Source organism: Rhinichthys klamathensis, unplaced genomic scaffold (assembly GCF_029890125.1).
Source record: "Rhinichthys klamathensis goyatoka isolate OS25496 unplaced genomic scaffold, OSU_Roscu_1.1 h1tg000040l_1, whole genome shotgun sequence".
NCBI classification, from domain to species: Eukaryota; Metazoa; Chordata; class Actinopteri; order Cypriniformes; family Leuciscidae; genus Rhinichthys; species Rhinichthys klamathensis.
In genome coordinates, this window is record NW_026606587.1 from 10239429 (window position 1) to 10262553 (window position 23125).

Here is a 23125-nt window from a genome sequence, read left to right on the forward strand (position 1 = left end):
TGATTGTTTCAACCATGTTTTTCATTCTGTAGTTCTATAGAACTACAAAATACATTTTGGTCACAATCATTGATTATTTGCGAAAATGTCACCAACTATCAATTTTCTTTTTGCGGTTTTCTGTTTTGCAGAAGCCAGAAGGAAGAGTGATGGATATGGAATGCTGTTAGATGGAGAAGGTGTTGAGGACCCCATTGAGGACCCCGTTGAGGACTGCTTTCATTCCAGTGATGAAGACGACGGAGAAAAAGAAGAGGGGCGGTCACAGGTGAGTGGCGAAGAAACTCCAAGTCTGGACTGCAGTGGTTTCAGACCATTACTTCAAGACTCGGATGACGACGATGAGCAAAGCCCCGCATCTTCGAGAAACCTCCAGATGTCTTCCGAATCCGAGGTAGCAGTCGAAAACCAGTCCTCTCTGGTTTCAGTCCACGCTCAGAACCACTCGCCACCACTGGTGTCACAAACCCAACATCCAGGTGTGGATCCAGGCGTCGATGTCTTCTCCAAAGCTCCATTTCGGATCGGACAAGACGGTGACAGCGATGGAGATGTATTCTCCAACGCGCCTTTTGCTCGTCCCCCGGTTCAGTCTCAACAGCCTGATATTTTCCTCCAGGCCCCCTTTGGTAGGAAGAAGGAAACTTCTGGAAAGGTCTACACCAATCCAGTGGCCCAGCCGGGATATTTACACCCCCATCCAGGTTCTTCCCTTGACGAGAGCATCCTCGGCCAAGTGACGCCTCTGCCCTTTCGACCCCAGGCACTTTCCAAGTATTCCAGACACTATGAAGGACCCGTGAACACCGAGCCTGAACACAAACCGATCGGCGATCACAATCTGACGTCTGATGTGGCTTCTGGTGACCCGTTTGTCTCGGCACCCTTCCACCTTAAAGGCCGTCATGATAAACACTGAGAGAATAGCGTCCGAAACCACACCAGTACTTTCGCCCCCTAAAAGATTTGAGCTCAACACATTAAAATGCTGTATACTGAGTGTAATATATTGAAGAATGAAGCACATTTATGGCCTTTGGCTGTCTATCTCTGGGTAAACGTTTGATTTGTGACATCTTTTGCTACCTCAGATCATTCTCATGCTGTCAAACTTCACTTCTGTCCTGTGTGTCTACCACGTCAACAGAAAACTGAACTGGTTTGTTGCTTAGCAAAAATGTTGAAAATGTTTGTATTATTCTCCATCTGGTGACCGATGGCATTTCTACTATCATGGTATTCCAGGCAGTTTTGTATAGCTCAGATCTGGAGTCACACAGCATCATAAAAAAACAGGAAACATCCTGTCCCAACAATTGATGATTAATAAAACATATTTAACAAGTTGATTTTGTCTCTCAAAACACACACAAAAGGTTATCAGCCAAACATTTCTTTGGGCTGTGAAAATACTTTTACATTTTTTAATTATTCTTTCCCTTCATGAAGAAATATCCAGTTCACATTTTACCCCAAATGCAAAAGAAAACCAAGCACCAATAATATTTTTTAATTGGAACTTTCCATCTAAATTCTTATTACTGTAACGTTAAAAGAATAAATTAATTATATTTTTTCTTAAAAATAGCTTTTTTATTTTTTTATTTTTAAATAATACATTATAGATTTATTTTGCAGTCTTGTTCCTCTAAACATGCTTAATTTTCATGAAAATAATGTACGTTACAATGAAAAAATCCTAATGGTCTTAAATGTGACCTGGACTGGTTAATTCTGTCAGATTCATCATCATAGCTATATGTATCTTACATTTGCACAATTGAACAAGGAAAGCATCAAATTGTCAAATTTTCACTTGAAAATATACCTGAATGTATTGCCATTTTTAAATAATATATAGGCTTAATATCTATTTTTCAATAACTTTTTTAATTATCCATGTTGAATTACCTTTAAAAAAAATTCATTTTGACCCATAAGAGTTGCTCCAATTTTTTCCCTAATAATCATGTTTAGCATGAAAGCCAATGAAAAGCAAGCAGACATAAGTTCTAAATATTGTATAAGCAACACCTGATCTCATGCACCGTGTTTATGAAGAGCAGTGCTAGTGTACAGTATTTAATACAGTCTTGATGTTTTTCATTTAGCACATTAGTGTTGGGCTCATATTATACACCTGAATGTTAAATCCAATTGATGCTGGATTATATTGCACACAACTGTAATAGAATGTTACTATTCAATGTAATATTTGTTTTCTAGCTATCAATGAACACTGCACATTCCCTTTATTATGTTTAAACAGGCAGCTCGAGTACCAAGATGCTGTTATCTCTGCTGTTCACAACATCCACTCAATCTCTTATTAAATGCAATATAGTATGTCCAACCCATGAAACGGTTAACTTTTGCAGCACAGATTTTCAATGCACCTGTCATCCTCCGTTTGCCGCCTCAGCATTTCATCCCATAAATGCAAATGTGTAAATCGAGGCATTAAGGCTGTTGTTAATTATACACGGGTGCATCTTACACTTTTTCACTACGATACTAAGAGTTATTAGATGTAGTTTATATTATGTGTGGGGTGAATTTTAGGTGTGTATCCACGTTGCTCTTTGTGGAAAGGTGTTTTATATGAGAGACTGGGGATTGTTCATATTTTTTATGTCTAATGTTGAAACAGCCATGATTGCTTGGTGGCCTTGAATGAATTTGGAGGCACTTCTCTTTTGGAAATACTTGAGCTATGCTAAACGCTCACCGGTGTAGAGTCTCTATGTAATAAATGAAATGTTTAAACGGTGTCATTGTATTGATTTATTATACACTTTGTTTTTATTATAATATTACAATATATTATAATTTACTATATTTATATATATAATATATATTTGTGTTTGTGTCAGTGTATACTATATACACATTTATACATATATACTGTGTATATATATGTGTGTGTATATATATATATATATATATATATACACACACAGATACACACGCATGTATAATATATATTATTAAATAATAATTATAATTAAATAGTAATTAGTAGGAGTAGTACATTTCATAGGTTCTCAGTAGTAAAAAAAAACTGTTTTCCCCATATCACTATTTCCAGTGCCTCACAATAAATTACGCTTGTAATGCCTGACCAAAAAAAAAAAGCCCTCGCTTTAGGCAAATCCTTGAGAGTCTATGATTGTATCATTATTGCAGTGATTGTTATGTTTCTGGCAAGTTATATGTTTGGTTGAGTTCTTCTTCTAACCCTAATTGATGGAGTGTGTAATTTTCATTTCTTAAACAACCAGGAATCATGGCCATATTCCAGGATGACAATGTCATGTCAAGATTCATCAGGCTTAGATTGTAAAAGAATGGTTGTGAGGAGCATGAAGAATCATTTCACACATGAATCGGCTCCTCTGAGTCCATATCTTAGCCTAAATGCATTGAAAGTCTTTGGGATGTGCTGGAGGAGACTGTCATCATTCACTCACCCTCAAGTTGTTGCAAACCTGTATGAGTTTATTTCTTTTGCTGAACACAAAGGAAGAAATTTTGAAGAACGATTGGAACTTTGGCACCATTGACTTCCATAGTATATAGTATAAAAGAAATAAACTCATACAGGTTTGCAACAACTTGAGGGTGAGTAAATTGTGACCGAATTTTCATTTTTGGGTGGAGTATCCCTTTAAGATCGAATTAATACCAGTTTTTTTTTTTTTTTTTAAGATTACTGGCATGGCATCTGAGGACTAATTCTCCTTTTTTCCCTCAGTTATTTTGCTTTATTTACATATTCATCAATCATTGGCTCATTGCGTTTACATCTCTTGACAAACTGTAGGCCTAAATGAAATTTGTATTCGAAATGAAAGATGTAAATTGTACTGAATGTCACCTTACTTTGCTCAAGATAAAGACAAATTAAGTCCACACGTCTTACAAACAACAAGAAATATGGTTCTACAGGTCGTTCCAACTTTTGCGATGTAGTTTGAACTATTGATAACGAGTCGGAACTTTGCTTTTGGGAAACACACTCCTGTCTAGTTCAGTGTTGAGTCGTAAGTTTCTGTGGTTCATCATTTGACAAGACATTAATCCAAGGAAAAGAACACTGCCATCTGGCGTTCTTATGATATTGACTGTTTTGTGTGTGTTGGTTCTTCCTCCAGGGGGCGCTAGGCGGATCAGGAGCCGCACCAAAGCCCCTGTCTTCGGCCGCATTCAGTTTTTAAACGATTGTTTATTGGTATATCGGCAGAAATTCATAAACTCCAGTAATTAACAAAAATGACTGAAAAAATACTGATTCAGTAATCACAAACAAAATGTGCTTGGTCTCATATCAGTCGTTGGTTCCACGTGACAACACCTAGATCTAGATGTGTAAATAATGATAAACATCGAAGATTTAGAATAGAAAAATTATTGACACATAATTAAAAACGACGTCTAGACCACCAACATATGGAAACCATTGCCCTTCTATTCTCTACGTCATCACTTCGCGACTGCAAAACAGTACTCGGGAGGAACCCACATGGTCAACTGAACTGTACACTGTACTGTTATTTTTTTCATTTATGAAAGCTGTACATGAATACATGCAGTCATTATAATTTTTAAGTGAGTCAAATAAAGGTCTACGTGGCGCTGAAACGAGCCAGGAGTCACTATAATGGCGCTATTTATGATAAACAGGTAACGTTATGCATATATTACAGTATTTGTTGTTTGCTGCACATTTAGTTCACTGACACAGAACTTCTTAGAGTAAGTTACTTGACCAGTTATATTATAAGTAATGACTCTCACTTCAGATTACATCACAGTTAGTTGTATAGTCTGGCATAGAATTCTCCGTTTATCTTACATTTCATCTGAAATGACTTAAAAACACTTCCTTCAAATTACTGTATAATTATCGACTGTATTATTGTATAATTATTTGACTTCACGAAGTATTTATAATCTTAAATAATCTCATTGCAGAGTTATTTAAGTAAATTGGCGATTAAAAGAATGAAAAATATACACATTAAAAATAAAATATAAAACAGTAAATAAACATAAAATATACAGTTTCACTTTATACGTTGATATATAATTTAACCTAAAATCTACATGTTGAAAAAAGGGTTATTCCGTGTCAAATCAAACAAATTTCGGATACTTCCCCGGCTCATTTCTTTTTAATTTTGTTAATATTTTTTCTGTACAAAGACAAAAAAAAACAAAAAAATAGTGATGAAAGCCAAATATTAAATGTCACAGATGTATATTTATTGAGTAATACACTATTTTGTAGAGGAGGGTCAAAATGTCAATTTTTGCTTGAGATTTTGAGTCAATTTAGTGGGGTGTAAAAATGACTTATTAGAAAGATGGCAGCATTATTATTTTATTTTTACACAGAGATTGGTAGGTCTATTAGTAAAATCTGTTGACTTTAGCCATCTTTGTTGCATTATGCTAACAGTTCAAAAATAGAAAAAAGCACTTGTGTTTGGACTGTAACACTATGCACACAGCTGATACTTTTTTCTTTTAACGAGGAATATCTAAAAACAAATAATGTTAAAACTAAAAATGTATTTCCTTTTTTTCTATCAGCTCAATTGCATAGAATACACATGCATGAGTGCCATACATTTTCTTTTTCCAAAGTTTGCATGCCTGTAACTCTAAAAGTATTCAAGTTATATTTATATCCTTCTAGATTCTCATTCTTAATAAACTTTTCTTTTGGAATCTTTATTTTTAAGGCCCTATATGGTTCAGTCCCAGAGATATTGGGACCCCAATGTGACTCCATGTCCAAATTGTTGAATTTTACACGTTTTCAATGGTCAAGAACCAAATGTAGGTAACATTTTATACAGCTGATAGGTATTGTGTTCAGAAATAAAAAATTTGAGCCGGGGCCCTCTGGTTGCGTTGACACGGAATGACCCAAAAGAAGTTCATATTATTTGTCAACAACCCATCATCCCATGTGACACCCTGTCTATTGATGTGTTGTATGTGATCAGGTATTTAGGGGAGGAGGAGGACAGTGAATCTAGCAGAGAGTCTCGATCCAGAGCTTTGCTGGCTAAACTTCAGGAGCAGGTCAAAGCCCGAGAACAGCAGAGCGTCTCAAACACGGCTGATGAAGATGAAGACCACCAGGGTGAGAAAGAACAAAAGAAAAGAAAACGTGAACGGCAAGAGACTGAGAGAGTGCAGCGTAAAGCAAAGAAGAGTGAAAATGTTAAAAAAACAAATCTGGATGATGAAGCTGCAAGTTCAACTAAAAAGAAGAAAAAACACAAAACATTGTCCAATGAAAATGAGAGCGTGAATACAGGTAATGCTGGCTTACTACTATGTTTGATTGTTTTTAAATTAAACTAGTCAAGCTTGTTGATTTGTTGGGCACTTTTTAGCACAAATAGGGTACAAATTGGTATTCCATTACTTTTCATAAAACAATAAAGGCATAAATCCCATGTTGCTTAGAGAGAGAATGATTAAATCTGTTAGATAAACTATTGTCTAGTATTTCAAATGAAAGCTATCAATATGACATTGCAAAATTTGCCGTATGATATGCCAAAATATTATATTTAGCTTAGCACATTTTTGTACAACCCTGTTACTGCAGTTGACTTCCCCCCCCCCCATTAATAAATTGAACATACATAAAATTGTGATACACAAGAATTAATATCATTTGGAATATATATATGTAAATGCTTTAAGACAAGTAAATAATATTCCATTTTTCCATTCTTTACACAAATGTAGTGTTGGCTGCATTTATCAAGCTCTCAAGCATTCAACCCAGTCTACAAAGTTATTGTAAGAAAAAATCATTTAAATTTATTTAAATAAAATACACATATTTTAGTGACTACAAATCAGCATTTCCAATCCAACTAGCAAGGAGATTTACAACCCTGTTACCAATTCTACCATATTGTTTTTTGTTGTTGTTTTTGTATATTATTTATTTGTCAATATCTTTATTTTAACATTTATTACTATAAAATAAAATCAGGTCAACTGTTTTAAAGACTAATTTTGGTAGCAGGCAAGGGTTAAAAAAAATTTGCAAACGTCATATAAAATGATTAGTAAATAAAATAGGTCATATATGGCATTTAAATAACATTTCTGATATGGGCAAAAAAAAAATGTTTTAAAACATCTCATCTCCTTGAACTGAGCATTGTTGGGGGAAAAAAGACTTTATTAAGAGTAAAATAAAGTTTTGGCACTCTGTCCTGTACTGTTTTTGTGGAAATTGCTTTATACCGAAAACTATCATTCACTATAGGAGATAATGAATCGGATCATGAGAAGTCTGTGGAAATCAGAGAAACAAGTGAAAGTGACCCAGAGGAAAGTAAGAAGACTGAAAGAGCCGTGGACCCTCAGATCGGTCGGTTCCAAGCAGAGGCGGAAAACAACACTTCCCAGACCGCCTTCCACATCCTGGGTGGATTCAAAGAGAAGGCCGTGCAAAAGGTAGCACTTATAAACAATATTTATAAGTTCTGAATGAAACTGTATTGAGGGTAAGGTCTTTGTAAAGAACTGTGTTTGTGCTATTGCAGGTCAGAAGAGTATTGCCTCAGTGGTTGGCACAGCCTGACGTCATTCAGAGGGACATGAAGAATAATCTCATTCCCATCAGTCAGGTGCCAGGCATCTGTCCGATACTGCTGAAGAAATTACAAGCTAATGGGATTCAGAGCTTCTTTCCAGGTAAGAGGGGATGATATTAAATACAATGCATGCAGATGAACAACCAAATCTTGACCCCTATTAAGGAGAATCTGGGGCCAGATTCACAAAACATTCTTAAAAATGAAATTCGTCTTAACTGCTATTTTCTGTTTATTTTAGAAACTTAAGAAAAAAGATAAGAACATTTTGTATCCCCAAAACTTTTCTTAAGAATTTTCTTATCTTTTTTCCTATCTTTTTTCACTCAAAAATACAATTTCTGTCATTAATTTGTCACCCTCATATCGTTTCAAATCTGTAAGACTTTAGTTCATCTTCAGAACACAAATTAAGTTTTTTGATGAAATCTGAGAGCTTTCTGACCCTCTATAGCTACGCATCTGACACTTTGACGCTTCAAAAAGTTCATAAAGAGATCGTAAAACGAATCCATATGAATTGAGCGGTTTAGTCCACATTTTCTAAAGAGACTCGATCGCTTTATATGATGAACAGATTGAATTGAGGCTTTTATTTAAGATTGTTCAAGTATGTTCCTGAAAAGAATCTTCTTAAAATTCTTGGTAAATAACATCTTAAAGTTAGGATACCTGTCTTAAATCCCCAAAGGTAAGTTTAATTCATTTATTGGGTTGTTTCAAATATTAAAGTTCCCCTGTAGTCAATAATTGTATCCCTTAAAACTCATCTTTTGATCACCAAAATGACAAATGTAAACGTTTTTTTTTCCATTTATCATGCCTTAAAATAGCTTGAACTTAACTCTACACCCTTGCCTCATTTAGTATACGCTGTTCTTTAAATATGCAAATTAGCCCCACCTCCACTCACTCACACCAGCTCAGAGATCCCACTCGTCGACGTTATTGGTTAAAAGGTAGTTTGTGATGTCAGAAACACCAGCGATTTCAAATCGCGTTTTTGAGACTGTCTTTGGCTCACTGCAGTTTTAAAAATAAAATACTCAGCAATGGTGTTGACTTATGAATTTGCACATGGTTTGTCTTAAAGCGTATTAAAAACACCACATAGACATATAAACAACATTAAAAGCTTGATTTTCACCACAGGGGGACTTTAAGCATTACAACATAACACTAGCTACGTATAATTCATATTAATAGTACCAAGAATGTGACACCGATCGATCATGACAACATGATCATGAAAGTCACCCTGGATCACTCTAAAAAGAGCACAAGAAAGACGAATCACAAATGAGTGGGATAAATGGCTGCATCTTTAGACGGGCTCTTTAAAATAGTTATTTAAACTTGACATGGCGCATTAAAAACACGACACAGAGTAATTCACTTCCGTTAAGCCAATCACTACAAAAGAGTCTGTGCTCTTATTATGATAACCTCAGTAATCTGCAGGCAAGGCAAAAAAACATTGAATGTTCACAAGAACCCATGACCTTGCTGACGCTACGCTGTGTTTGTGTTGGTGTTTTTCAGTTCAAGCCGAGGTCATCCCTGCCGTTCTCGACAGCGTGAGCTCAGGGCTGCTGCTGGGTCCTGGGGGCTACAGGCCCAGAGACATCTGTGTTTCTGCACCTACAGGGAGTGGGAAGACATTGGCGTTCGTCATACCTGTTGTACAGGTGCAAACAATGAATTACATTCCAATGTATTATTATTTCTCTCTCTTACTTAGTGGTCAGCACATGTGCTCTGACAAATTGAGCCGTGGAGTCTGTTTCCTGCTAGTGAGTGACCTGCCAAACTCAACCCAAGCAATTCTCAAGAAACAGCTAAAGATGCATCTTTTTTGCCAACACTTGACCCATTAATACTAATACTTTCTATTCTATTTCTGTTCTATCTATTTTTTTCTCTTCATTAAAAAAAACTTGCTATGTGTACTGTGCTAGACTAATTGGGACTTGTCACAGCACTTACATATTGTTTCCCTTTTGTTGGGTTAACTGCTTCTATTGTTTTCCTCATTTTTATACATTGTTAAATGATTATATGTAAATGTCAAATTTGGATGATGCAAGTTCAAATCTAGCTCATGGCATTTCCTGATTGTTTTGGTTTTTGTCATGAAACCTCCCAAGAACATCATTATCATTATTCATGCTTAAATATTAAAATAAACAACATACATTTTCTATAAAAAATTTATTATAATGTCTCTTATACTTTCCAAGGCATTTATGTGATCAAAAATACAGTAACACTTTAATATTGTGAAATATTATGATAATGTGAAATAACTATTTTCTATTTAATATTAAAAATGCATTTTATTCCTGGGATCAAAGCTGAATTTTCAGCATCATTACTCCAGTCCTTAACGGCACATGATCCTTCAGAAATCATACTAAAATGCTGATTTTGCACTCAAGAAACATTATTATCAATGTTGAAAAAAGTTAAGCTGCTTAATATTTTTTGAACAATATTTATTTGAAATAGGAATCTTTTGTGACATTATAACTGTCTTAAATGGCTTCTAAATAAATTTATTTACAATTACAATTGACATTTTACATTAAAACAGAAAGCAATTATTTTAAATTGTAATAATATTTCACAATAGTATTTTTGGTAGCACTTTATTTTACAGTCCTGTTTTGCTTGAACATACTATGTACTTATTGTACACTAACTGGGTAAAAACACTGAACCTACCGCTAAATCTGAACCTAACCTATGTCGTTACCTTACATTACTCAGCACTTTTGTGGGTAAGTACACTGTAAGTACATTGAAAGTGCACGTACTGTGAAATAAAGTGCAACCCTATTTTTGATCAAATAAATGTAGCCTTGGTGAGCATAGAGACTTCTTTCAAAAACATTAAAAAATGTTAAATTATTTCAGATTTTTGACCAGTAGTATTTATATTTCTATATGACACAGACTATAAATAAAAGTGGCAAAAGGCCACAGATTTATAGTAAACAGATTAAAGTAAGTAAACAGATTAAGTTATTAGATATTTATATATATATATATATATATATATGTGTGTTTGCTAACGCAGGCGTTGTCCAAGCGTGTGGTGCGAGAGATCCGTGCACTCGCTGTACTGCCCACTAAGGAGTTAGCACAACAGGTAATGATTATTAATCAATGAATTATCTACATATCCACTCAATCTACAAATCTGCCTGTTTCATTGTTCATCCTTGATTTCAACCCCACAGGTGTCAAAGGTGTTTAGCTCGTACACTGAGGGCTCCAGTCTAAAGGTGGTCATGATCGCAGGCCAGAAATCATTTGCTGCAGAGCAAGCAATGCTCTCTGAAAACAGGTGAGTGTGTTTGTAGGCTCGTGGATAGAGTTGCACGATTTTGGATAAATTGTGAATCACAAATTCTTTGTTTCAAATAGAGATCACCATTCTGAACAGACAACTAAACAAAATAACATGTAATTTACTAGAGGTTCTGACATTTTTTTTCTGAAGTCTATTTAAATAATTTTTAAGTGAAATACTTTTTTTTCATCATTCATAATTTTTTTTTTTATTACTGGATGAATCAGTGTCTCTGAACGAGTGTGTCTTGAATGAATGATTCAATGACAAACACGTGTTTTAACAGTCATTTGTCGACTCGCCACCTAGTTGTGTAATTATGTAATCGATTCAATCATTATTTAAAGCGCCATGTTATTTTCAAAAGGTTATTTGCTCTATTTTGATTGCTTCTGTGTTTACATCCGAACGTTAATGTTCTGGTGTGATTTTTTCAAAGGTTTAATAGACATGGCTTAATCGTTGTCATTTAGGAATGAGGTCGTGTAGGTGTTTGGTTCGAGATTGTGATCTTTTAGCGATTAATCGTGCAGCTCTACTCATGGAGTAGGATAATAGTAGATGCTTTGAATATGTGACTAATGACCACCGAGAGTAGGTGAAACTTGATGAACTATAAGTAATAACTTCAGTCATCTCCACGAGTTTAACCTTTGTGTAGGGGAGGTGTTAGCCACAGTTTGGCAGATATCGTCGTTGCCACACCGGGCCGACTGGTGGATCACATCAATAAAAACAACAACTTCAGTCTACAACACCTACGATTCCTGGTGAGCATCAGCACAAATCTACATCTAAATCTGGAACAATGTTCAGTGAAATCCTATGAAGAGAAAACTGAAGCAATAAACACAATTATATTTATGTTTAAAGACCCCTATAGATCAAAATGGGAGTCTAATTAATTTATCTTAGCTTTGAGGTTATCTAAATGCTATTATACTCATAAATGTTTACTAAATTAACTTTAGCAGATATACAGTACATTACTGTTCAATACTTTGAAGGATTGAGGATTGAGGAAGGAAAAGAGGTAGAGGGAATTACAATAGTCAAGTTGCAAAGTAATAAAAGTGTGAATAACTTTCTCCAATTCCTAAAAGGACAAAAACAATGTTTAAGAACGAAGTTTAGAAATGTACTGATACAAACAAATCTTTTTTTTTTTTAAACAAAAGAGTCAATTTGTTTGACTAATCAAAAAGTCAAGAATAACACAGATTTGTTACTTGAGACTTAATAAATGGAAAATGATAACCAAGATTATTGACAAGACCGCATCTAGATTAAGGAGAACCAAGATCATTAGCTCTGTTGGGGGAAGTTATTTGCTAACCACTTTATATATCAAGACAGTCCAGCAAAGCCCAAATAGAATCAGTAAACTTCAGAGGAAGATATAGCACTTTTTCAGCTGCATACAAATGAAAGGAAATATTGTGTTTCCTGATAATATTTCCGAGGGGAAGCATATACAGATTAAAGAGAAACGGCCCTAGAATGGAGCCCTGAAGGACCCCACTGACAATAGGAGCGAATTTAACCACAGCTACAGAGAAAGTCCTTAACATATCATTAAGGCTAACTAAACCACTGTAATGCTGTGTTCATTTTGTTTTTCACTTTTCTCTATCATGGTATTCTCCTATTTCCTGTATAGAAAGTATGTTTATAATAATGTGTATGTTGTAGATTATTGACGAGGCAGACAGGATGATTGACAGCATGCATCAGTCCTGGCTCAGTCAAGTGACTAAAGCAGTGTACAGAAGCCCAGGTGACACACAGACGTCTTTCTTCAGGAGAATAGTGCCTGGACCAATCACAGTGGCAAGGTAGGATGTCAACTGCTTTGTCCATTATTTAGAACAAAGATTTTCAACCCCACCCACACTATAAGCCAACCTAGCGACCCCCTGTTCGACGATGTCTGGGCATTCCTTAACGTTAAACTGACCTGTTTTTTGTGACCTGTATTTTCCATTAATTACCTAACCTTGTGTCTCGAAAGTACATTTACACCTCTCATTTAAACATAAAAGCTCTCTAAAATTGTGTCTTGGGCCATTGCTTTGGCAAAGCATCTGTCAATCAAACTAAATTTGAAATCACGGTAATGCATTTTTTTGTGCCCTTTTAATTCAGCTCATGATCCGGTGTGTTCCAAGTGTTTTAGAGCAGCTCAATCCATGTCCTCATGTGCTGCGAGTTTCAGTTACGCCTTATCACATTCACAATTTTTGTAGACATATGATTACAGCATTTCACTAGATTTGTTATGATTAGCATTTATAAACCTGTTTTCATGTTTCAAACTTTAAAGGTCTACCTGCTGTTTTTCACCAAGATAAAAGCTTGGAAGGGAAGAAATTAAGACAGTATTGTGATTTTACCTTAGTAAACTAATAAATAATATACTTATTATGAAATTTATATTTCATATACAATTTTTTTACAGTGCATTTAAATGTATACTATATAACCGTCTGAGGAATAATAACCACAACAATACTACTACTAATAATATTCATAATAATAATAATGGCTCTGTCGAGGTCCACTCACCGTAGTCTCACAAAATTATGTGTGACTGTTGCGCTGTTAGTCTCAAACACGCAGTGTAAAGCTCAATGTTTATGTCTGTTTGTTTGTATGTATGTAAGTTTGTCTCCGCCACAGATTCCTCTGCAGAAGTTGCTGTTTTCAGCCACTCTCACACAAAACCCTGAGAAACTACAACTGCTGGACCTGCACCAGCCTCGACTCTTCAGTTCCACACACACCTGTTCAGAGACTCAGGACACGTTTAACTTCCCTCAGGGCCTCTCTGTGAGTTTAACAACGTTTCCTGAACCATATGATCTACTCTGATACAGTTCTCCTGTGCACACCTTTAACATATGCGAATGTCTTCTGCAGGAGTATTACGTCTCCTGCACCCTGAGCAACAAACCGCTCATCATCCTTCACTTCCTGCTTCGGCTCAAGTTCAGTCCTGCTTTGTGCTTCACAAACTCAAGAGAAGGAGCCCACCGGTAATGATGGATTTGAAGCTGCAGCACGATGCAGATATAGGACTATGTATTTATACACAGGGCTCCAGGCCCTGACTAAAATAGTTGAAAACTTCAAAAACAAACACTTGCAATAATGAATAGAAATCTAGTCGCCACTGGAAATAGAACTGAAAATCTGATTAATTTTCACAAATCAATCTTTTCAATCAGTCCATTGAACTGAATCAATTTAGCAATTTGTTTACGTCATTAGTTAAGAGTGTTTATTGATGTGCCTACATGACATTAATCACATTACATTTATTATCTTAGAGTAATAATGTATGTGGATAAATATTGTTGCTTAATCTGCATTTTATTATGATTTGTATATACATACAGTAAATTAAATACTAAATAAAATAGTAAATGCTTTAAATCAAAGTATAGGGTGAGGGTCGGTAAGATTTTTTTAAATAAAAAGTATTTTATGCACATTAAAAATATAGTAAAAACGAATATTGTGAAATATTATTACAGTTTTAAATATATTGATAAATATTATTTAAAATAATAAGCATTATTACAATTTAAAATATCTATTTTAATGTATTTCAAAATGTGGTTTATTTATTCTCTCGTGTAATGGAAATCATGAAGATCTGGATACATCCAGTGACTGCGGTGAATAGTGCTGCTGGCAACCAGGGAAAGACCTTGTGACAGCCTGGAGAGACAGCTGACAGGAGGAAAGAGACCCCAATGGGGCTGGTAAGGGTTAGCTACCCTTGTCGGCAGTATACAGCTCCGTGTTTACAGGATGCTGGAGACACCCGCCCAAGGCTTCTGAGAAATTAAAGAGAAAAATACCCCTAGAGTCTGCGAGAGCGGGGGCGGAAGATGACTCAATGTTGGACAACATGGTTAACGACTTAGGAATGGAAACGTATATGAGTATGGAGAGTAAGACTAGTTCAAGATCTGCAGTAAGTAAAGTCATTGAACTCCAAGTTTGTGTCTGTGGCTGGAGCAAGGCAACAACGGTCAGGGGTTTGAAGGTTCATCAAGGGAAAATGAAATGCTTGAGGGAGAAGGGACAAGGGCCTCCCATTGATCAGTACTTCTTACGAAGTCAGTCAAGTCAGTCGAATGAAATCCAGCGACAGGAAGCAAACCACAGCTCGCAGGATATCAGCACCCCTGTCATTGACGAAAGGAGGGCTTGCACAGTTAGTGATGAACATATTCATACTTGAGAAAACCCGGTCAGGCTAACCAGCATAAGAGCGAAAAGAACCTCAACGGGCATAGGCCTGGAGTTAGATGGCCAAGAGCTTGTGAGAAAACTGCATGGGACACGGTAAACACAGATCTATGCTTTGCATTGGAAAGATTAACTGGTACAGTTGAAAAGAAGCTGGATAAATTTGGGGACATCATTTACGCATACGGAAGTGAGAGGTTTGGTGTGGAAAAAAGGAAGGAAAAAGTACAAACTACTCCTGGAATGTCTAGACGGCAGCAGAAAATTGAAGGGTTAGTTAGAGAAAGGAGACAGGAAGCAATGGAAAAGAGCAGAACAAAGTCAGAAGGAGGGACTCAATCTCTTACAAAGGGCCATAAAAGATAAGCTGGCAACATTACGCAGAACTGAGCGCCTACGGAAACGCTACAAAAAGAAGGAACGTGCGAGGGCTAATTTCTATAAAGACCCATTCAAATTCGTAAAGAAGTTATTCACCAGTGAGAAGAATGGCACTTTAAAAACATCTAGGATTGAGCTAGAGAGATATTTGGAGGACACGCATACAGATGCAAAAAGACATGAGCCTATGTCAATTCCATCAGACATACCACCTATCAACCCACCAGAATACCAAATGGAGGTCTGTGCACCTAAGTGGAAAGAGGTAGAGCAGGCTGTGAGAAAGGCAAGGGCTTCATCATCTCCAGGGCCTAATGGAGTTCCGTACAGAGTGTACAAGAGTGCTTCAGGAGTTCTGCGAATTTTGTGGAAATTGATAAAAGTGGCATAGGAAAAACAGGTTGTACCTAGAGCATGGCGCAGAGCAGGTGGAGTCTTTATACCTAAAGAAAAAGATGCTACAAGCATCAGTCAGTTTCGTCCTATTTCACTATTAAACGTTGAGGGTAAGATTTTCTTCAGCATTATTGCCCAGAGATTGTCCACCTACCTGTTAAAGAATGGCTTCATTGACACCTCAGTTCAAAAAGCGGGTATTCCAGGGTTCTCAGGATGCTTAGAACACATCAATGTTATCTGGCAACGAATTCAGTCAGCTAAAAAGGAGAGGAAGGAGCTCCATGTGACATTCCTGGATTTGGCTAATGCATATGGTTCAGTGCCACATGAGCTTCTTTGGGCAGCATTTGATTTTTTCAGAGTACCAATGTCAATAACAAATTTAGTGAAAGCCTATTTTGGAGATTTGCAATTCAGTTTCTCAACTCCAAAATTCAGCACTGCATGGCAATGCCTAGAGGTTGGAATAATGGCAGGATGCACCATTTCTCCACTGGCTTTTACCATGGCGATGGAAGTAATCATGAGGGCATCAAGATGGGTAGTAGGAGGAGAGCGCTTGGCTTCTGGGATGCGACTACCACCAATCAGAGCATACATGGATGACATGACAACCATGACTACAACAGTAGCCTGCACTAATCGGTTATTGGGGAAGTTAACAGATAATATTGAATGGGCACGAATGAAATTTAAGCCCTCTAAATCAAGGAGCATCTCGATAGTTAAAGGAAAGGTAGTAGATAAAACATTCTTCATTAATGGTGAGGCAATACCAACAGTTTCTGAGAAGCCAGTGAAGAGTCTTGGGAGATGGCACGATGGGGATCTAAAGGACACAGTTCGGGTGGGAGAAGTTAGACGACAAGCAGTGGAAGGGTTGAAGAGCATAAACTGCTGTGCTCTACCTGGTAAACTAAAACTCTGGTGCTTTCAGTTTGGTCTACTGCCGAGGTTGCTGTGGCCACTGACCGTGTACGACGTTTCTTTGACAACAGTGGATAAGCTGGAAGCGTTAATAAGTTCATACATCAGGAAATGGTTGGGAGTTCCACGCTGCCTCAGCAGAGTAGGACTTTATAGTAAAGGAATATTGCAGCTGCCAGTCTCTGCTTTAACCGAGGAGTTCAAGTGTGCCAAGGTCAGACTGGAAATGACCTTAGTAGAGTCACACGACAAATGTGTAAGGGAGGCAGCCCCTGTGTTAAAAACTGGTAGAAAGTGGTCAGCAAAGAAATCTGTAGTAGAGGCAAAGGCTGCCCTTAAAATTAGGGATATCGTGGGACAGGTACAGCATGGAAGAGGGGGTTTTGGGCTCAGTTTAGCTCCTCCTAAATGGCACAAGGCAGGCCCAGCTCAAAGGAGGAAGCTGGTAGTCAACGAGGTGCGACAGCAGGAGGAGAGGATGAGGTGTATAAAGGCCATTTCCCAGGCCAAGCAGGGAGCGTGGATGAGATGGGAGAGTGTGGAACAACGTAAGATGGGCTGGCAAGACCTTTGGTCAATGGAAGAGAGTAGGATCAGTTTCCTTATTAGGTCAACATATGATGTTCTCCCATCACCGCAGAACCTAAACCTCTGGGTAGGAGAGGATCCCTCTTGTCCTTTGTGTTCATCACCTGCCACATTAAGGCACATTTTGACAGGATGTAAGGTGGCTCTTAGCCAAGGTCGGTTAACTTGGCGCCATGACCAAGTACTGCGATGTTTGGCTTTAGTATTAGAAGGCAAGCGTAACATGACCAATAAGTTGCCACCTGTTCTAGCAAAACATTACACGCGGAAGACAATATTCCTCCGCCCAGGCGAGCAATCACCAAGAAAAGGTGTTAACACCAATTCTCGCCCAGGACAACTGGAAGCTGCTAGGGACTGGAAGATGCTGGCTGATCTTGACCAACGGCTTATTTTTCCACCTGAGATTGCTACCACTAACCTACGACCAGATATTGTTTTATGGTCTGGATCAGCACACATTGTTCAACTGATAGAGTTAACAGTGCCATGGGAGGATGCGGTAGACGAGGCATATGAGAGGAAGAAACTGCGGTATGCTCATCTGGCCACTGAAGCAGAACAGCGAGGATGGAGAGTCCAGGTTTATCCAGTGGAAGTGGGTTGTCGAGGTTTTGTGGCACACTCTACAACCCGGTTCCTCAGAGACGTCGGATTCAGCGGCCAAGAGTTGCGTCGCACAGTAAAGAACTTATCTGAAGCAGCAGAAAGGAGCAGCAACTGGCTGTGGTTGAGACGGAAAGATTCTAGCTGGCTGTGTACAGGCCGCCACGCTACGGTTTCGTAGAGTTCTTGAAAACTTGAAGAGTCTGTTGGTTTGTTTGTATACGTTCCTGTGGATATTGCGTGAATGACGGGTGGTTGGGCAGATATTGTGTTTTGCGGTAGGTGGTATGCCATACGGAACCGTTGTCCACTGAAACTGCATATTAACGCACCAGTGGGGCTCGACAGCCTTAGTCAACGGGTTGGCGCGTATGGTTGGGTCGCGGAGAGATTGTGATATTGTGGTTAGGTCTCAGCTGCAGGAGGGATGTAGAGGTCAGTAAGCTGGGCTGAGTTGAGTGGGGGACGGAGGGGGGTGACACTGGGACGCCAGAGTCACTGTCGAGCCCTCTTGAGGTGTCGTGGGCTAGTCGACGAAACACTGAGGACGGAAGGTGCCCACTTGAAGACCCTAGAGATGTCCCCTACTCGGTTCAATCCAGACGGTTGTCGTGCTGGTCCTGTAGTTGCAGCCGTCGCGTGCGCTAACGCGCCAAGTACACTGCTGCCGTTAACGCCGGACAGAAGGGGAGTCACACCACCATATGGAAAGAAGTGTAAATGGATGGAGAAGCATAGTTTACTGTAAAGCTACGTCTTAGTTTTGCTTATCTTGGCGAAAGCCGAGTACAAATCAGCATGAAGTTTTAACATCTACTCTCGTGTAATGGAAATCATGTGAGGCAAAGCTGAATTTTTAACATCATTACTCGTCACATGATCCTTCAGAAATAATTCTAATATGATGATTTACTGTAACTTTTGCCAATGTAAAATACTTGACTGTCACTTTTCATTTTTGTTTCTTTCAATTTAATGCGTCCTTGCCAAATAAAAGTATTAGTATCTTTAAGAAAAAAACGTAGGTAGTAAATACATAATTTATGGGTATATACGTATTATTTTTTTCATTAACTAATTTAATGTGGAAAACATGTCTTTAAATATGTATTTTAAACTCGCAGATTAAAGTTATATGATTGAGTAAAAGAAATTGTGATAGAAGATTTGAGATGTGAATCTGGTCTGGTATGGATATTAAGTATTCATTTTATTTACTCAGTTCACCTTTCATACTTTTGATTATAAAAAAACTTTGGAGCAGCCCTGTTACGACGAACATGGAAGATTTGTTGACTAAATAAAGTCATTTGGCTCCTAAATGTTTAATTTTAGAAGCCAGTGCCTTCATAGACATTTTAATAGCCTAGAGGAGCCCCGAGATAATTCCTTTTAATATCCATGTGTATTATTAATCTTGAATAATTCACAAGGATGCAAAGTCATCCATATCAAGGAAAAATAACCACACAGATGGTGTACACGATCAAATTTACACAGGAAGTAACACATATGTTATGAGTTTTAGCTGTGATCAACTGCCTGTTCAACTTCTGTCTTTTTGTCTAACTAGACTTTATTTGCTGGTGAAGCTGTTTGGCGGAGTGGAAGTGGCTGAGTTTTCCTCTCGTCTGAGCCCAAGCGAACGACAAAAAACACTGAAAGACTTTGAGCAAGGGAAGATCCCACTGTATGTATTCCAGTAAATAATGTTCAAAAATAATGCGCACAATGTTAAAGCCCATATATAGACACAGAGTTGGGTGTAATGCATTGCTAAGTAAATAATTACTGTCATTTAATTTCTTTTCCCTCGAAAGAGTAAAGTAAGGGATTGCTCTCTTTCTGTAATTTATTATAGTTATAGTACTAGTCAAAAGTTAGGAAATAGTAAGGTTTTTTAAAAGTAGTCTCTTGATCTCACCAAGGCTGCATTTATTTGATTAACAATACAGTAAAAATATTAATATATTTTGTAAAATTGTTGTAATATACTTTAAAATGTAATTTATTCCTATGATGGCAAAGCTGAATTACTCCAGTCTTCATTGTCACATGATCTTTCAGAAATTATTCTAATTATTATCAATGTTGATTATTATAAAAATTTGATGATATGTTAAAATGTATGTTTTTAATGTAATCATCTCCCTTTAAATAGGGAGAAGAATAATTTATGCAATTTAATATTATTTATTTGAAGAATTAAAAAAGCAGTTTCATGTCTATGCTTCAACTGGTCGAGGTTGATGTGGGATTTAGAATATAATTAGTAATGCGATACTTTCTAGAGATAGTAGTTATAACAGTAATATAATTACACTGTTGAGCTAATTACACTAGGAATAAATTACTTTTAGAGTAACTTACCCAAACTGTGTATACATAAATATATTTAGTGTGTCTGTAATGATGAAATATTGATGTTTTTCACGTCAGGTTGATAAGCACAGATGCTGCTGCCAGGGGCATTGATATCAACAGCGTAAAATGTGTCATTAATTATGATGCTCCTCAATACATCCGAACATACATCCACAGGCAAGTCAAAATATTACTACAAAAACCCAATAAATCCACTGATTTGATTTTCATGATTTCATGATTTTCATATCCATCAGTGTATCTTTACCACATTTCCACTTGCAGGGTGGGCAGAACAGCGAGAGCAGGGAAAGCTGGGTCGGCATTCACCTTCCTTTTAAAAGTGCAGGTCAGGTTTTTCTCATAACTGGAATGAAATCTAGCAATTGTGATTTAGTTGTGTTTGTTGTTTCAATCAATTATCAAAGTTTATTATGAGCAAAAAACAATTTGCATGTACAGATAAATAATCATGAGTGACTGTGAGAAGTTGCTCTAACTGAGTGTCACGTAAATTGTGCTTGAAGACCTTTAGCCTTTGTTCATGTTTCAGGAAACGAGGTTTTTGAAGATGGTGTCAGATGCGGGCAGTCCTGGCATAAAGAGGCAGCTTGTGCAACCAGAAAGTCTTAAAGGCATGGAGGCTCGCTATGAGCAAACACTGGCTGAGCTGGGCAACGCTGTGAAGGTAAAAGCAAAGCTGCAGAGCTGTCTGAGACCTTATTGGCAGGTTTTCCAGACATGGATTAAAGCTATTCCTGGATTACAGAAGTGCTTTTACTGTTGGACAAGGCTTAGTGTTTGTCTGGTGAACCTGAATTATTGCATGTTTGCACGGTAGGTTTTTTGCAGAATTCAGAATTTAAAGGGGAACATGGCAACTCTTGCAATTTCTTCGCGGATTTTCACTTTTGACGTCGCATGTTTTCTCCACGAGCTCCCCCTACAGCTGTGGGCCGTATATTTCACAACACTGTTGTAAAATAAACTCACTTGCGGCACCCTCCTCCTCCCCCTTTCAACCGCTGCTCATGTGCATCTGTTATTATCGGAGCCGGCCAACTTTATCGTGTGGAGCTATGTGTACTGAGGTGGGTAATACATCATACACAGTATCATATGGCGTGTGTGTTTATGTCGAATTGCCGTAAAGCAGTTCGTGTTTCTCACGAGACTTCCTATTTCCAACTTACCGGGACGTTAGCAAGGTTGGTTTTCCGCCTGGGAACGCTGGGGGGGAGCGGGGAAAGTCACCATTCTCACCAGAACAGGTTATTGAACCATCCAAATGATTTCTAAACGGTTTTATCAAGTTGAAATAGTTGCCAAGTTCCCCTTTAAGAATTGCTCCATCCTCCAAATTCATGAGTGTGATTATAAATTGGATTGACAGGAATATGAACTTACTAAATTGCAGTAAATGAAGCCACTTGGGGAATCTCATTAGTCCAAAATGTAACTAATTCATTAAAAGTTTTTTTTTTTTTTTTTTTTTATTATAAATAATTTATTTTGATTGATTTTGCTCATTTGTTCTCTGATATGTTTTATATTTTAGGCTTTTTTTTTTCCAGAAAAATACTAAATTCATTACTGTCGAAATATATCATATATAATTTTATACAGCACTCCACCATTTTCGTTTATGATATGGTTAAATACTGATAAAATGTATTCTAAACTATAGCAGCTACATGAATTTTGTTCCATTTTAATACAAAACCTTAAATTCAAAATTGAATTACAATGATTAATCTGGTTTCACTTCCTCAAATTCTACAGTAAAAACCTGTTAATTTGCTAATAACTGTAAGTTACCGTACCATATATGGTGAAAAACTGTAAATGTTTTAACTTTGCAACATATATGCATCTAATTTTATTTTATAACTGTCAAATGTATGGCTTCTGGAATTAAAAACTAAGAATTGTTAGAACAGTAAAACAACACATGACAGATTATTATATTTGCAATAATTTTGCTTCTACTCATTTACCGGTATGTTATCAGTAAATGTACATTAGGGTGTTTTGTGTTACATTTTCTGTTATTTAGTTAATGTTTATTGCATTTTAGTGTCTAGTGTTTAGGCGAATTGTCTATATAAATGTACTGGCCATGTTTTACGCTTATAATGAACTTTGATTCCATCTGTATTATCATGGTAGTTATCAGTACATTTTAGTATGAAAAGCAGATTGTGGTTGTTCAAGTAGATAAACGGTTGTAAAATATATACAGGCACCAATGTGCCATTCTGTAATACCAGAAATATTCTCACCATATTTTTGATGATGAATTTTTGGCAACCACAACCACTGCTATGTTTCTACTGTTAACTTAACAGGATATATTTTGCAGTGTTTACAGCCCTGTTACATAGCCACTGCCTTAAATGTAACTTAACTAATGTTGGTATTTCTTTGTTTTTAAGGAGGAAAAAGCGAGGAAGCGTTTCTGAGCTGGAATTGACTAAGCTATACATCTGTTTGCCTTTGAATTATGATTTCTTGTTTCTTAAAAAAATGCAAAATCTGAACTATAATGTAATGAACTATAAATGTTTTTAATAAAATGTGAAAAGACTCAAGCTTGTGTTTTAATGCTTTG

General features: G+C 37.0%; 2 protein-coding genes across 10 annotated transcripts in view; both read left to right on the top strand.

Annotated features, from left to right (window-relative positions):
• The window catches only part of aak1a (AP2 associated kinase 1a), an 81517-nt gene extending 80324 nt beyond the window's left edge, over positions 1-1193 (top strand). For all 8 annotated transcript variants that reach the window (XM_056246803.1, XM_056246805.1, XM_056246807.1 and 5 more), the window contains one exon: positions 132-1193. In XM_056246803.1, the coding sequence (XP_056102778.1) occupies positions 132-919 (788 nt within the window). In that variant the 3' untranslated portion in view covers positions 920-1193. The remainder of the gene's footprint in view (positions 1-131) is intronic.
• A 3298-nt stretch (positions 1194-4491) lies between these two features.
• Positions 4492-23034, top strand: ddx51 (DEAD (Asp-Glu-Ala-Asp) box polypeptide 51). Of its 2 annotated transcripts, XM_056246814.1 has the most exons (16): positions 4492-4683; positions 6015-6331; positions 7304-7494; positions 7584-7734; positions 9177-9322; positions 10714-10785; positions 10877-10983; positions 11651-11759; positions 12682-12824; positions 13653-13818; positions 13909-14024; positions 19724-19840; positions 20590-20691; positions 20800-20863; positions 21068-21202; positions 22950-23034. In XM_056246814.1, the coding sequence occupies exons 1-16, from the start codon at positions 4661-4663 to the stop codon at positions 22974-22976; spliced, it is 1986 nt and encodes a 661-aa protein (XP_056102789.1). In that variant the 5' UTR covers positions 4492-4660; the 3' UTR covers positions 22977-23034. The 2 variants fall into 2 exon arrangements, with proteins under 2 accessions (XP_056102789.1, XP_056102788.1); XM_056246813.1 differs by lacking the exon at positions 22950-23034 and having other exon boundaries at positions 21068-21389.
• Positions 23035-23125: the final 91 nt, after the last annotated feature.

Excerpts from the sequence above, each read along its gene's own strand:
- ddx51 (XM_056246813.1), top strand. The coding sequence starts at position 4,661 with ATGGCGCTATTTATGATAAACAG. Across the intron at positions 7,735-9,176 it reads GATTCAGAGCTTCTTTCCAG|TTCAAGCCGAGGTCATCCCT; the intron begins GTAAGAGGGGAT and ends GGTGTTTTTCAG. Across the intron at positions 11,760-12,681 it reads TACAACACCTACGATTCCTG|ATTATTGACGAGGCAGACAG; the intron begins GTGAGCATCAGC and ends TGTATGTTGTAG.